The 14,823-nt window shown below is 42.6% G+C and overlaps 1 protein-coding gene across 2 annotated transcripts in view; it reads right to left on the minus strand.

Annotated features, from left to right (window-relative positions):
• Nucleotides 1-1,542: 1,542 nt before the first annotated feature.
• stx8 (syntaxin 8) overlaps nucleotides 1,543-14,823 on the minus strand; it is a 76,450-nt gene continuing 63,169 nt past the window's right edge. For both annotated transcript variants that reach the window (XM_083765666.1, XM_083765667.1), the window contains exon 8: nucleotides 1,543-3,002. In XM_083765666.1, coding sequence (XP_083621792.1) covers nucleotides 2,938-3,002 — 65 coding nt within the window. In that variant the 3' untranslated portion in view covers nucleotides 1,543-2,937. The remainder of the gene's footprint in view (nucleotides 3,003-14,823) is intronic.

The following is a 14,823-nucleotide window of genomic DNA, read 5'->3' on the forward strand; positions in this document are numbered from 1 at the left end:
CCACGCTATCCACAGACCTGTCAGTGGTCCTGACCCCACGCTATCACAGACCTGTCAGTGGTCCTGACCCCATGCTATCACAGACCTGTCAGTGGTCCTGACCCCACGCTATCACAGACCTGTCAGTGGTCCTGACCCCACGCTATCCACAGCCCTGTCAGTGGTCCTGACCCCACGCTATCACAGACCTGTCAGTGGTCCTGACCCCATGCTATCCACAGACCCGTCAAAGTGTTATTTTGTGTTCATACTATGAATTGTAAATGTTTGTTTAGCTATCACGATTGCAGACTTTTTTTTTCTTTCTTTTTTTTGCGATGTTGTTTTACGATGCGTACTAATATATTATGGTTATTATATATGAATATATTTAAAGACACGAGACATTGTGGATTTTATTATGTCTTTTTCAATTATTTGTTTTCGTTTGTTGTTTTTACTTGTTTGTGGTTGTTTAGATGGTTGTCATAAAAGAAGGAAATAATAACTACTGAACACACCAACCTGGTAGATCTAAATTCTCATTTTCAGTTGAAATAAACTCTTGTTACATTGGAGGGGGGAAAAAGTGTTTCGCTTGTTTGGAATCATTACTCTGACCTGAAGTCTGTTTTAGATATAAAAAATAATGGCTGACTCAGAAACACGCACAAGCACTACCACCAGTCTCATGTATGAGTTAGTAGAAACACACAAGCTGTTGCCCCCGCGACCCGACTACGGATAAGCGGTTGAAGATGGATGGATGGAACCAAGCAAGATGATGTCAAAACAGACATAAGCACCCCCCACAGCCCAAATGGAATGATTCTCTAATGCATAAAAAAAAAAATCCCATGTCGCTGCCTGTAGACAACATTTGGCCAATAAGATTCGACTATGAATATCTTTAGTCGGGGACAGCCCTTAGTTAGTAAGACACACATGGGTCATGACTAGGGGTGTAACGATATAGTAACTGCATTGAAAAATCGATTTTAATTTCAAGAATCAAAGTATATTGAAATGAAAACAGCAACATTGACTATTGTATGGTATCGTTTTGCAATGGAAATAATCGGTATTGAATCGCTTTGCTATGCAATTAATCGATTGTATCAATACTACATTTGTGTGTGTGGTATTTAGAAATTTTTGGAAGAAAAATGAAAAAGAGGGGCTTAATTACTGTGTATAAAGTGAATGTATTTGAAATAGTTACTGTATCGATTTAAAATCATTGAATCGTATCGTATCACCATAATGAACCAATATCGTCCATGTATCGTATCGTCAACCATGTATTGTGATACGTATCGTATCGCTGTTAAAATGTATCGTTACACCACTAGTCATGACCGACACGGCATTTTTAACATGACAAAATCTCAGAAAAATATAGAATTATTGTAGTCCTCACAAGGCATTGAGACCAATGTGGTGACATACAACATGTCACACTCACAGGACACTGACAGTAACAGCTGAATATCGTGTCGCAAAACAAACGAAACCCTCAGGAGCGTGTAGTGAGGACAAACGCAGACAGCCAGGAGTCCAGGTGCTGTTAACGGCTATTTATTACAAAGTACAGCATATCCATTAAGGCTGCGTTGATTTACAAGGAGGGAAAACAGTCGCGTTAGCAACGCGACCGTGTTTGTTTTGGCGGAGTGTTATTCTATAAACATTATAAAAGCCCCAAGACAAATGCTAACATTATGGCAGCTACAGTAAATGTGTGATGTCTGTGTGTAAGTGTGTGTGTGTGTGTGTGTGTGTGTGTGTGTGTGTGAGAGAGAGAGTGTGTTGCAAAGCTAGTGGAATTACACAGTACTAAGTCAGAGTCTCAGACTAGACCACGGACAGAGTTATGACTGGTGTGGGAGGTCCCTACTGTTAAGTCAACACTATACCTAGGCAAAAAAATGTATTCCAAAATAATCCCAAACCTTTAAATATACCTTTAAATAGTAAAACCACTCAATGTGTGATTGATTCATCTAGACATTTGACAACATATAATTTGCACAGGACAAGTTAAATTGAGCGGTACACTGTTTTTAAACAAAGAAAAACTCCCCTAAAGGAGATGCTATTGTAGGGTCAGCACTGCCCACTACCCGGCCAACACCTTATTAAAAACATTACTGTGTGCTGTCACTGGTTCCTTAAAAAACTCAACTCCATTCCCCTTCGCCTCATGAGGCAAAGGGGGGGATGAAGCAGAGTATAAAGTTTTTACACAGTTCTTCGGCAGCTTCCATGCAGTATAGAGGAGTCTATCCTGATTTGATGTGCCGGTAGTGACAATTCTATCTGGCCAGATGGAAGTCTACAGTGTTTTCACGCTACCTTTTGGTATCGCCACAGCTCGCTTGGAACCTCGGCCGAGGTGATACCAAAAAAAGTACCAGTACAGGGTACTTTTGAAAAAAGAGTCAAGTCGAGCCAGAAGCTAGCAGTGGGAACTAATTAAGGCTCTGTTCCATTTAGTGTACATTTTAATTTCATGGACCCCCATTGTACACACTCAAGAGATACTGTACACGCCCCGTACGGGGCCATTTGGAACCCACACAAGGACACTTTGAGACCCACCGGTGTAGCAGAGTGTTTCCAGTGAGCCAACATGCACAATAGCAGCACCCTGACTCTGTTCGACCAGAAAGGAACAGAGCCTTAATTAGTATCATCGGTAACACCTCTGAATGAAGTAGGGAAGAGGCCCAGGAAGTAGGAGGAGTTATTCTGTGTGCATACTGCATAGAGCCCATATTGCAAAAGGGGAGATGGTTCGAAGAGTTTGTGAGTAACAGAAATAATCCCTGCATGCCCGTGCTTCAGGTGTGAAGTGTTTAATCCAGCGTTCTCCCCCGTAGGTTCCTCTCTGGCATACCGATGCTCCAGCAACAGAGCTCCGGTATCAATTTCATGCTCACCCTCTTTTCCCACTTGCTACACAGGCCACACGCCAATCACCACGATGGCTATTAGCAACAGCACAATCACCACCAGCATCCCTGTAGAAGGAATTAAGACAAAGAAACATTAATGAATCAATGCAATCAATCGATACAAATGTATTCAAGCTAATGTTTGGACATATATTTATTGAAAAGAAATACGAATAAAACATATTAGCGTCATAATAGAAGATGTATGTAGAATTGGAGACTTTCACCCAGACTAAAACATCGTCGCTGTCAGGAGGAAACCACTTTATTTTGTATTTTCATTCTTTTCCATAATAAATGCTATTGAACACCCTTCAATGAAAAGTATTAAAAAGTGCTTTGAACAAAGCAATTGACTCTATAAAGTCACAACAATACCAACTTTGATGAGGCACTAGTATTGCATTGAATAATAATAATAATAATAATAATTATAACATACGACGAATTAGACCGTTCCTCACCCAGGAATCAGCCCAGCTCCTAATCCAGACAACAGTCTTGTCAAAACTCGACTATTGTAACTCCCTCCTTACTGGCCTACCAGCATGTGCACTTAAGCCTCTCCAGCTGATCCAAAATGCAGCAGCTCGCTTGGTCTTCAACCAGCCAAAATTCTCACATGTCTCCCCCCTGCTCCGCTCCCTCCACTGGCTCCCGGTCGCTGCCCGCACAGAATACAAAACTCTGATGCTGGCATTCAAAGCAACCAAAGGTATGGCTCCCCCATATCTTACAAGTATGATTGAACCCTACAAACCCTCCCGCGCACTCAGATCAGCCAACGCAGGGAAACTGGAAGTACCCTCACTAAAAACGCCGGGACAACGCTCCACACGTCCCAAACTCTTCTCCCTTCTGGCTCCAAAACTGTGGAATGCACTTCCCATTGCAGTCAGAACTGCAGCATCACTCCCAATCTTCCGCCGTAGCCTGAAAACCCACCTTTTCAGACTCCATCATGGCCCATAGCACTTACCCTAACCCCTTAGATAGAATTTCTGTTGGCTTAGATAGCATTTGACTTAGACTTATAGCATGTTATGTAGACAGCACTATAATTGTATTGTATATAGTCATAGCACGCCATAGTACATATGTATAGCATAGTAGTGAATATGTATAGTTTATTATGTATAGTGTATGTATAGTTTCATCATATAGATATTCCACTGTTACCTTCTTAGCTTACGCATGTTTCATGATAAATGCTTTTATGTGATGTATTCCCATGCTTTTGTTCTTGCCTAAATGTAAGTCGCTCTGGATTAAGAGCGTCTGCTAAATGCCTAAATTGTAAAATTGTAAATTGTAAATACAAAATATAAGGTTTTCTTCATTTCCTGAAAATGTTCGTTTCTTGAAAAATGAGGATGTTGGAGTTAGGTGGTTTCTCCTCGACAGCAGATATTCATCCCAAACATGAGTTTAGGCAGATTCCACATACAGCAGAAGGCAGAGAAGGCGACTGCAGGAGGTAAGGAGCCGGTACAGATCACGGCTCATTTTCCAAGCCCTTGATCAGGTCCTTGGCCCAAGCGGTGCTTATACCCTCACATCACATTTCCATTCTTTACCCGTGATGACTTAATGCAAGTTACATGCACTTGACAGCCACACACACAAACCTTATTGACATAGATTTCACAGTGCGATATAAGCATGTGTTTCTGATTCCGCCCTGAGTAAGGATAATCATTGTTTTTCACCGATGCTATGGAAGCGGAGAAAGCCTACAAAGGCAAGCTCACACTTCATCACAAACGCTTTATACCCGGGGGGAGGGGCTGAAAATATTAGACATTTTATTAGCACCCCACCCCCCCACCCCACACACCTACCCTATATCTTTACCCCCCTGGAAATCTGGGTTTAATCCACCGCAGATGGAATTGTCATTTTTGTAAAGGGGGAAGAAGAAAAAAAAAGATATAAAGGTCTGCTAGGAATTTTATGATCTCAGTTTACAACTTTACAGTTTCAATGTATCGTACAGAATTTCAAGAGAACTGTTGTGGCCACGATGATAAACTCTGCAGTCGTAGGTTAAGGCTTAAGTTATTCCAAGTTCTGTCAGTCTTCTAACTGTTTTAAAGTGACAGTGTTCAAATTATGTTTTTATGTGGCCACACCCACCAGTTATCTAATAACAACCTAAAACATGAACCTTCGTTGAAAAAAACTAAAGTTGTCCTGGTCCACCTGAACTGATGCAGCGCCCACAGCTTGTATGATAATGAGGGAGGGGTTAGTGTTATGATGTCACAAAAATGGTGTATGTTCGATTGGGCCTTTTGACTCAAAGGCTTTCAGCTTTCAGGAAGAAACCAAAAATACACAGGGAAAACATATTTGAATATTCTAACCACACCTGGGGGTCTATTAGAGTAATGCTAACTCCATAGACTCATACAAAACAGAAAAATCACATCCCCAAAAAAGCAAGAATTTTCATGGGTTAAAAACATGGGTTGTTTGAACTGTCCATGCATAGGAGAGACAATAGGCAAACAATGCTTCTACATTCTGTAATTGTGTAAACTTCTTGTAAATTAAGTAACGCAGATGTTTAACAATAATTGAACTCTTGAGGGCGTAAAATGAAACCAAATGGACCCGTAATCTATAAAGTATCTATAAAGGTAAATTTCCAACTCTCCAACATTTAGCTGGGGACCACCTGGAACCCCCTCAAGGACCCCTGGTGGTCCCCGGACCACTGGTTGGAAAACCACTGCTATACATCAAATACATCTGACATGTGGAATTCACTCCCTTCCGTACGTACAGTACAGTAGAGTACAGTGCATACCCAAGGCCCACCCGGTGGCCTGATCCCACAAACCACGCCATGCACACGCTATCAAGACATGGAAAACTTTCCTTCAGCCCCCTACCCTCCTCAACCTCCCCTCCATGACTCCGGAGTGAAGATTTCAAACAACGGCATCTCCGACGAGACTGAAGTCGCCTTCGACTAACTCAAACTGGTATCTACCCCGCCCCCCCCCCCCCCCCCCCACCCCCAACCCCATCCCCCGCCCTCCTCTCTCGCGTCGGGTTTACATTGCTCTCATTCTTTGGCTCTCTCTCTCTCTCTCCTCTGGCGTTCTCGTTCCGTGAGCGTAATTGGGCCGCCATTCCGCCGGCAGACAGACGGGGCGAGATATAAGTCATGCTGAACTAATTGCTTAGTGGTGGGGGTGGTAAGGCTTTATGAAATGTAACGCTGATGCTGGGGTCCGCTGCCAGGGGAGATGGCTGTAGAGGATCCAGATGTCCTGAGGACCTCGTTAACTCGTCGTTGTGGCACGACGTCCACAGCTGTCTCCTTTGTCTCTCGTTGGTTTTGTTTTGTTGAGGGGGGCGAGAGTTACAGTGACAGCTATGCCAGCGGTGATGTGATTTTAAAGATGGAGTGCCGTGATTTCGTTTTTCTTAACTTTTTCAGATTTTTTTATTTGTTTTTTTTAAGATTTTTTTGAGAATGACAGGAAAGAGGGAGAGAGAGACATGCAGCAAAGGTCGTCATGAATGGGACTCGAACACGCGACACACTGTCAGGCCAGAGCCTATGTGGCATACGTCTGGAGTCTGGACCACTAGGCCAGCGGGCTCCCCTACCTTTTCTGTTTTGTATTTGTCTATGGAGTAAACATTACTCTAATAGACCACATGTGTGGTTAGAATATTCAAATATCATCATAACCCTAACATTTTGCTAGCCTCAAATGTTAGGGAGGGACTAGTGAAAAAGATAGGGTCCACACACTGAGGTAAGCTCCAAAGTTTAAAAAGTGTATTTAAGGTTAATTACACCATAGTGGACAAAGGATGTGCGTGCTCTATTGTATTTTTCTTTACCAATACCTTTGTAGTCTACTTTTACTCAAGTCAATATAGAATTCTGGATTTTCACTTGTAACAGAGTATTTCTACATTGCAGTATTGATACTTTTACTTAAGTAACACCACCACTGGGTAGTAAGGAGTTGTCAGCGGGTCAGGGCTGAACGTCGTCCCGTCTTGATCGCTTGCACATGTGAGTCCAATATAAACGTCAAGAAGAAACAACTTCCCTCCAACGGCCCTCCTGATGGCTCTTTAAACACCTCGCGCTAAAGCAAATATACACAACACTCACACACACAAACTCATGGAAATTAAGTACGTTCAGGGTGTCGAAGAGACTCAGAGCGGACGATCCATTAGATTAGAGTCGTCATCACAGATTGCGCTGAGAATGAACGGTCCCATATCTGTCAGCGGACAAATCCGACGGTGAAATGTCAGTAACACAAAAGGGACTGAGCCGTTTCTCTCACACACACACACACACACACACACACACACACACACACACACACACACACACACACACACACACACACACACACACACACACACACACACACACACACACACACACACACACACACACACACACACACACACACACACACACACACACACACACACACACACACACACACACACACGACACTGAGACGGGACAGATCCACACACCCTAAATGTCACCTCTATTACAGCACAGGTATTGGCATCCAATGTACTTAAAGTACCAAAAGTAAAAGTACTCATTGTGCAGAATGTCCTATTTGAAGTTTTCAAATGTAAACAAATCTTTTGAAAATAGCAGATCTACAAGCTCACAATGACAACACATTGTGAGCTTGTAGATTGGCTATTTTCAAAAGGCCAAAGTCGGCAAAATGTATATAGGGTACAATATTTGGATCAGACATGTACAAGTAAAAGCATTGGAAATTCAAATTACTCATATACCTGCCCGAATATCTCTACTCTAATTCGAGTAAAAAAACTGATAAAATATACAGCTAATCCTATTGTTAAAAACATGATTAAAGTTTGGCAGGATGTCAGACTTTATCTTTTGGATATCCAACCCAGTTTTCGATTCAGCCCAGGAAGGGCGGATGGGGGCTTCATGATATGGGCCAAGCAAGGGATTAAACAATGGAAGGATGTTTTTGACAAAAGGGGGAATCTACTCTCTTTTGATGAACTAGCTGCTAAATACAATTTACCCCATACACACTTCTTCAAGTATTTACAACTCAGAAGCTTTATAGGGGTTAAACAGGTGAAATCTCTGACACTCCCTCCCCTGTCAATAATAGAAAAAGAGCTTATCAGAAACCCCTTTAATAGGGGCATTATTTCTGATTTATACTCTATGTTAGTAGAATTCTCTCCTGAATCCTCTGAATCCAAATATAATGCATGGAAGGCTGATCTACAAGAGAAATTGACATTGGAAGAGTGGAGCTCAGCCTGTATGGATGCTCAATCCCAGACGGGTAACACTCGGTTAAAACTGTTGCAATAGGCCCAGGCCGTAGCGTAACGGTCTGGGCACCGGACTGGTGATCCAGTCGCGGTGTGCCGCGGGTTCGACTCCCGGACCCGACACGGCCTTTACCGCATGTCATCCCCCCATCTCTCTCCCGTTTCCTGTCAGCCTACTTTCTATCCCTTAAAAAATCAATAAAGGCGTAAGCCGCAAAAAAATATCTTAAAAAAAAAACAAAAAAACTGTTGCAATATAATTGGCTGATGAGGGTCTATATCACTCCAGAGAAATGAAATACATTTAGTGCAGATATTCCAGATACTTGTATCAGATGTGGTAAAGACAAAGGTACACTTTTCCATTGTCTGTGGGCATGTCCAAGAGTGAAATAATTCTGGGAAGAAGTGAGGAGGGAGATTCAGAAGATATTGTCGATAGATATTGAGCTTGACCCAAAACTGTTTCTATTAGGTCTTTACCCACTTGGCCATAAGATTCAGAGTAGCGAACAAAGATTTCTAGATTTATGTTTACTACAAGCCAAAAGGGCTATAGCCTTATCGTGGAAAAAGATAGGCAAACCCAGTGTATTGCTCAGTGGTTTAGGGAGTTATCATATGTATATCTTCCTCTGGAAAGAATCACTTATACTTTGAAGAATAAACAGAAGATGTTTGATAAGATATGGGGACGGTTTATCCAATATATTACGGTTAATGATTTATCTTATTTAATGGTGGAAACTGAAAATGTCTAATTGTATTCTCTGCAGCTGTTTGGTCTTGTGGCCATAAGGACTCTGTTGTTGTTACCATTCTAAGTGACCTTATTTTATTATACTGTATTTATATGTGTATGTATTGTATGTTTTGGTTTTGTTTTTTGTTTGTTTTTCATTTTAAGTAATTGTATTGTCTGTATTATGTATTGTTTTGTTGTATTGTCCGTTTGTCGAAAAAAAGAAATGCAATAAATATATCGTTTAATTTGTTCTTTACTAATATACCTCAAAATCGCACTTAGTACTTAAGTAAATGTACTGCAATTGCTTTCCGCCACAGAACCACATCAGAGACGACCCCCCCCACCCCCCCAGACCTTCTCTTCGGCCCATCAGCGTCCAGCTCAGTAACTATCCTGACCTCTCAGAAGACTAATGACAGTCATGGCGTTTGCTCGCCCCCAAAAAACAGACAAGGGAGGGGAGGGGCTCTGGCGTAGGGGGGGAGGGGAGGGGCTCTGGCATACGTGTCACTGATGATGCTGAGAAGGTTCAGCGGTGTCACCCATCCCGTCCAGACTGACCACCCAGGAAGAGTGTTCCTTCTGACACGTCAGGAAGATGAATCACGGAGAAGAGGGTTAATTGGTGTGGGTGGTGGTGGTGGTGGTAGGCTGGGTTTGGGGTGCCTGCAGACACCCTCCGTCCCTCCGCCCCCTCTCTGCTCATGGTTCAGGGACCTTTTAGGTTCACAAAAGGCTTGGGGTGACCCCAGTGGGGAGGCAGGAGGCGCAGGGTTTTATGTTAAGCGAGTTAGAGTGGCCGGTCACCATTTCAGAACGGGCCGACTGAAATATAAATATCTCTGCTGTTGGGAAGAAACCACCTAACTCCAAAATGTCTTCAGGAAATTAAAAAATATTTTTTTTCAGGAAATGAAGAAAACCTTATAGTTTTTAAAATGATGCAATACTGCCTCAAGATGGTATTGTGTCTTTATATATATTGTCAATTACTTGCATGAGAGGGGGAGAGGTGGCGGAGTTAGCTGCCTAAGCAGACAGTTTGAGTTAAGAGGTTCTTGTCTAAAGCAGTTTAATACTTTTCATTGGTTCAATATTTTTTTTACCATCACAAAATAAATAAACTCAATGGAGTTAGGTGGTTTCTCGCAGACAACAACGATGTGGACGATTTACACTATGAAAGTTACTGTACACCTGCCAGGTTATACAGCCAGTAAGACGCCCTGAGGGGGAGAAGTCACGTGCACGCACTATATGGAGATCTAAGGCTGGCAGCGGGGGCAGTGTCTTGAGTCTACAGGGTTTGATGAGGTCAGACCAACATATGGAATGAATTCTGTATTGGCCATATATGGAGCGTGACTTTTCGTAGGTTTTGCAGATTTTCATAGTAAACTGCGACCTACAGTTGCAATTAATGTGTCGAATGAGGCATACAATGTTGTAGGCCACATAAAGTCCATAGTTGTCATTAATAGTTTGATTCCAGTTACATCCTTTTATAAATTTCAAACTTGAAATCTGAGGCATAGAGTAGCAGTTTATTCAGAGTGACAACGTTTCGGTCTAAACGACCTTCATCAGGTATCCATTAATCATAAAATAAAATAAAAAGGTCAATAAAGGTGTCATGCATGCTGTAATTGTATGACGTGACTACAATATGTTTTGCGCTGAACTGTAAAAAACGTTTTTCCAATTTAATTACACAGTAAACTTAGAATTACAAACATAAAAGTGTGAGATCAATCACAAGTTCACAACAGAGTAAGCCTAGGAAAGACAAGAGTGACTTAAGCCATCATTCACAAGAGATGCAAAGCCCTTTAAAAAGAAAGCCCTTTCTAAAGAGTAAAAATTTGCATTTCCCTGACACAATTCCTTTCTTGGTACAATGAAGTTAGCCTACATGTTCCCCTACTGCCCCCTCTCCCCTTTAGATGTCTAGTCCAAACGGTGCAAGCCTACTTGAGATGCGAACCACCTGCAGGATTCACAGGGGTTGCTGTTCCTCTGCAAACCCTGAGGATTAGACTAGTTGAGAAGTAAGGGCCGCCCGGCCCCCGATGTGCCCCCGATGAGGCGCTTAAGCCCTGGGAAACTCACACCACACTCCAGAAAGACCCCTCGCTACTCCAAGATAATCTCCCACTCTAATCCCACCTAGCTCTCAAAGCCTGCTCCACTCCTCAATTCCCACTTATACAAGCTAATGGAGGTGGAAATGACTTACTGGGTTTCAGCGAAGGTGTGATCAGTCTAGTTTTGGTCAAGAGGTTAGCTTAAAAACTTAAAATGCTATTAGAAAGGTTAATACAGTATATATAACCTGAAAACTAACTTGAATCTACACAATATATAGACTGCAGCGTTAACGATGGAGATTATTAACTCCATATAAACGAGCTAAAGTTGTTGTAAATGCTGTATGACATACAGTATGACCATGATAATCCAGTTATTCAAGCATTAGTATAGACAAAGAAACAGTTGTTTCGTTAAAACAAAATATTTAATCTTGATACACATTTTTCACTGTAAAATTAAAAACAAGAATGACTCAGTCATAACTGCGAGGTGCAACAAGCTCTTGTAGCGCACGTTTCCGTTTGTTTCCGACATTCTTTCGTTGGTTCACTCACTGTTTTGTTATGGCTTTCCTAGAGCTCCAGTTAGATAACATTAGCTTCTGTTCCGCTCACTCCGCGTTCCGGCGTTCTATGCAGCGACTATGGGTTTTATGGGTAAGTCTCCCATTGGCTTAGAGGCAGAGGCAGCCAATCATAAAAAAGTGGCCATTACGGTCGTCTTTACGGTAGTGGTGTGTGCAAATGTAGTTTCAAGCACCTGAACAAAAAACTACTATTATCAAAGTAATTTCAGAAGTTTCCTGAATCCTACGCTGGTACTACTCTTGCATTCCTGTTCTGACAATAGCAGACCTACAAACTCACACCGTGACGCGTTGTTAGTTGTAGATCTACAACTTTCGTGCGACACGCAGTGAAGCGGAAAATGGAGAAAGTTGGGTTCAACAACACCGCGGATGTTTCACCGAGCTACTGACAGCAGTGACGCACGCATGCAAAGACAACCGTGGCCTTGCAATATGTGGGCCCTTTTTTTGCTTCAGGGGAGGTGACCCCTAGCATAGCTCAGCTTGCACCCATCAGGCTTTCAGCTCTACAATGGTAGATCTCTGATATATGCACGCACACACGTTGATTTTGACAGCAAATTTTAGTTTAGTTTTATATTGTAATTTAGTTTTAGTCATAGTCTTTTGAATAAAATTCCATTTAGTTATATATTTTAGTAATCTGAAATGTTTTAGTGTCATATCATAAGATTTTAGTCAGCTAAAACTACAGTTGATTTAGTTGACTGAAACCTATTTAGGCAGGCCTTGATGGCATCACAATGCATGATTTTTCAATCTCCAGGCTTGTAGATCTGCTATTTTTGGAGCGCAACCAAATTATATGTTATAGGTCTTATACAAGAAAATTACTTTGGCTTTAGTTATGACTAAGTTATGACTTAGTTTTAAGATTGTTAGTACAATATTTGCAGTGTAAAAAAGAAATGCAGATACTCCTCAACGAGAGGGGGCTACCGACAGGTATGCGAGGTATGCCCCCGAACTGTCAAAGTCAGCCGTTCCCGTCTTTTCAAGGACCTGGCAGAGACATAACACTGAGCAGCGGCTTTGGATGAGCGGCGGTTTAAAAAACAAACAGAGCTCTGAAGCTTTCAAGAATCCTAAACACACGGCAAACTCAGAGACAGAGAAAAGCCCTCTAAAAGATTTGTGGCATGTTGTACTTTCAATTCTGTCTGTCTTTGACGGAAGGCCCGAGTGGCAAACAAATGGCAAGACTCTGGGGTGTGTTTGGTGGGGGGTGTGTGTGTGTGTGGTGGGATGTGTGTGTGTGTGTGTGTGGGGGGGGGGTTCTGGGAAGAGGGGAAACATATTGAGATGAGCATGAAGTAGTAGAGGGGAATTTTCCACTCACCAAGAACCAGACACACACTCATATGCGTGCAGTGCACCCAACACACACTCATATGCGTGCACCCAAGACACACACGTAAATGCACAAGCATGCATCCATGCACATAGGTGCACATAGCTGGTGCGCAAGTGCGCATTTACGAGCTCTGGTGTCACATACTACAAATGTCTATCTACGTCTTGAAATAATACTAATGTTGACTAATAATTACAAGAAGCTCTTATTTTGAAGAGGAAGTCTGTTTCAGTTGTAGCCAAGCTGCGATGACAAGCCTTCCAGAGCTTTACCCAAGTAAACAATTAAGAAACCCACGTGGAATAAACTTTTCGTCAAAGTTCATAATCATATTTACGATATGAAAACCATGCATCTAAACAATGTACACACTTTGGAATTACGTTAAACATGGAACCTTCCGCGGCAGGTGAGTAGTTCATATTATGTGTGTTGGAGCGCCTCAGTGTGCCTGCAGAGTTCATGACACACACACACACACACACACACACACACACACACACACACACACACACACACACACACACACACACACACACACACACACACACACACACACACACACACACACACACACACACACACACACACACACACACACACACACACACACACACACGTAGATGACATTCTTTGGCCTTGCAAAGGGGTAAAAAGGAAGGGCTGAGGTTGGGGGGGACGGGGACGAACTGTAGAAAGGACACAAACAGAAAAGTGACTCCTGGTCCCGTCTCTGGGATCTTCAAACAAAGAGTGCGCTCTGCACTGCGTGGCACCATGGGGACAGGGCCGATGGAATGAGACAAATCTGACTTTCTGACCTCCATCCCTGCCGCCGGTCGTGGTAGGAGTGGGCTGTTAGCGCGGTCGGTTGCCTAGAGAAACAATGCGGCCATCTCCACAGCAATGCCTCTGTAAACACAACAACCCCCCCCCCCCCACACCGGCATGCCAGGAACAACCTAACGCTCCCACATTTTACACAGCGCTCCGTAACCTACAGTAACCATCCCTGCCTCTCCCACGGAAGCCTTTTGTCTCCCTCTGTAAATGCCCTGTTGCAGGAGTGCCCCCCAAAATGTAGATCACCATCAACCAGTACATCACAAATGCTGTGCAGGTAGACCACATGATATGCCCCAAAAAATATTATATAATTAAAATACATTTACTATATACTGTATATATATATTTTTTTTTTAACTCTTTTTGGCATCTGCCACTTGTATAGTGGTAGATCATCACTTGAGACTTGATTGACATAAAAAATGGGCGTTGAGCTCAAACCCACAATGCAATGTGTTGCTGTGCACAAATGTCAAATTAATATAAACTCCTACCAATAGGACTGGATCAATACAAAGGGTAAGCCAGTGACGTACAGTATGAGGACCAGAAAGTGGGGAACGGAGGTTTGACCTACATCATAGTCTATGACTTTGTGACCTGAACTGGCGCACATTTTCGTGCAGCTCAAATTTAATATAAGATACGATGTCAACGCTGCTATTCCAGAATCCAAAGCCCCCTCAGGTAAACCTTTTGCTATGTTCAGCGATGGTATAATTATGTTTTCGGTGGGTAGATCTTGTTGGAGCTGGTCATTTTAAAAGTATTTCTCGAGTCAAAAACGTGTGACCTGCCCTATATTTTGAGAGAAGAGCATGGGACTCTTCTTGTTTTTTGGAACAGACCAATCAGAAGTTCAACGCGGCCGAGGAGGAGAGGATCTTGGGTAATGGCGAGGGCGTAGGGTAGTGGTAGCACCGACTGT

This window comes from Protomyctophum parallelum (genome assembly GCF_964188405.1).
Source record: "Protomyctophum parallelum genome assembly, chromosome: 5".
Taxonomy (NCBI): Eukaryota; Metazoa; Chordata; class Actinopteri; order Myctophiformes; family Myctophidae; genus Protomyctophum; species Protomyctophum parallelum.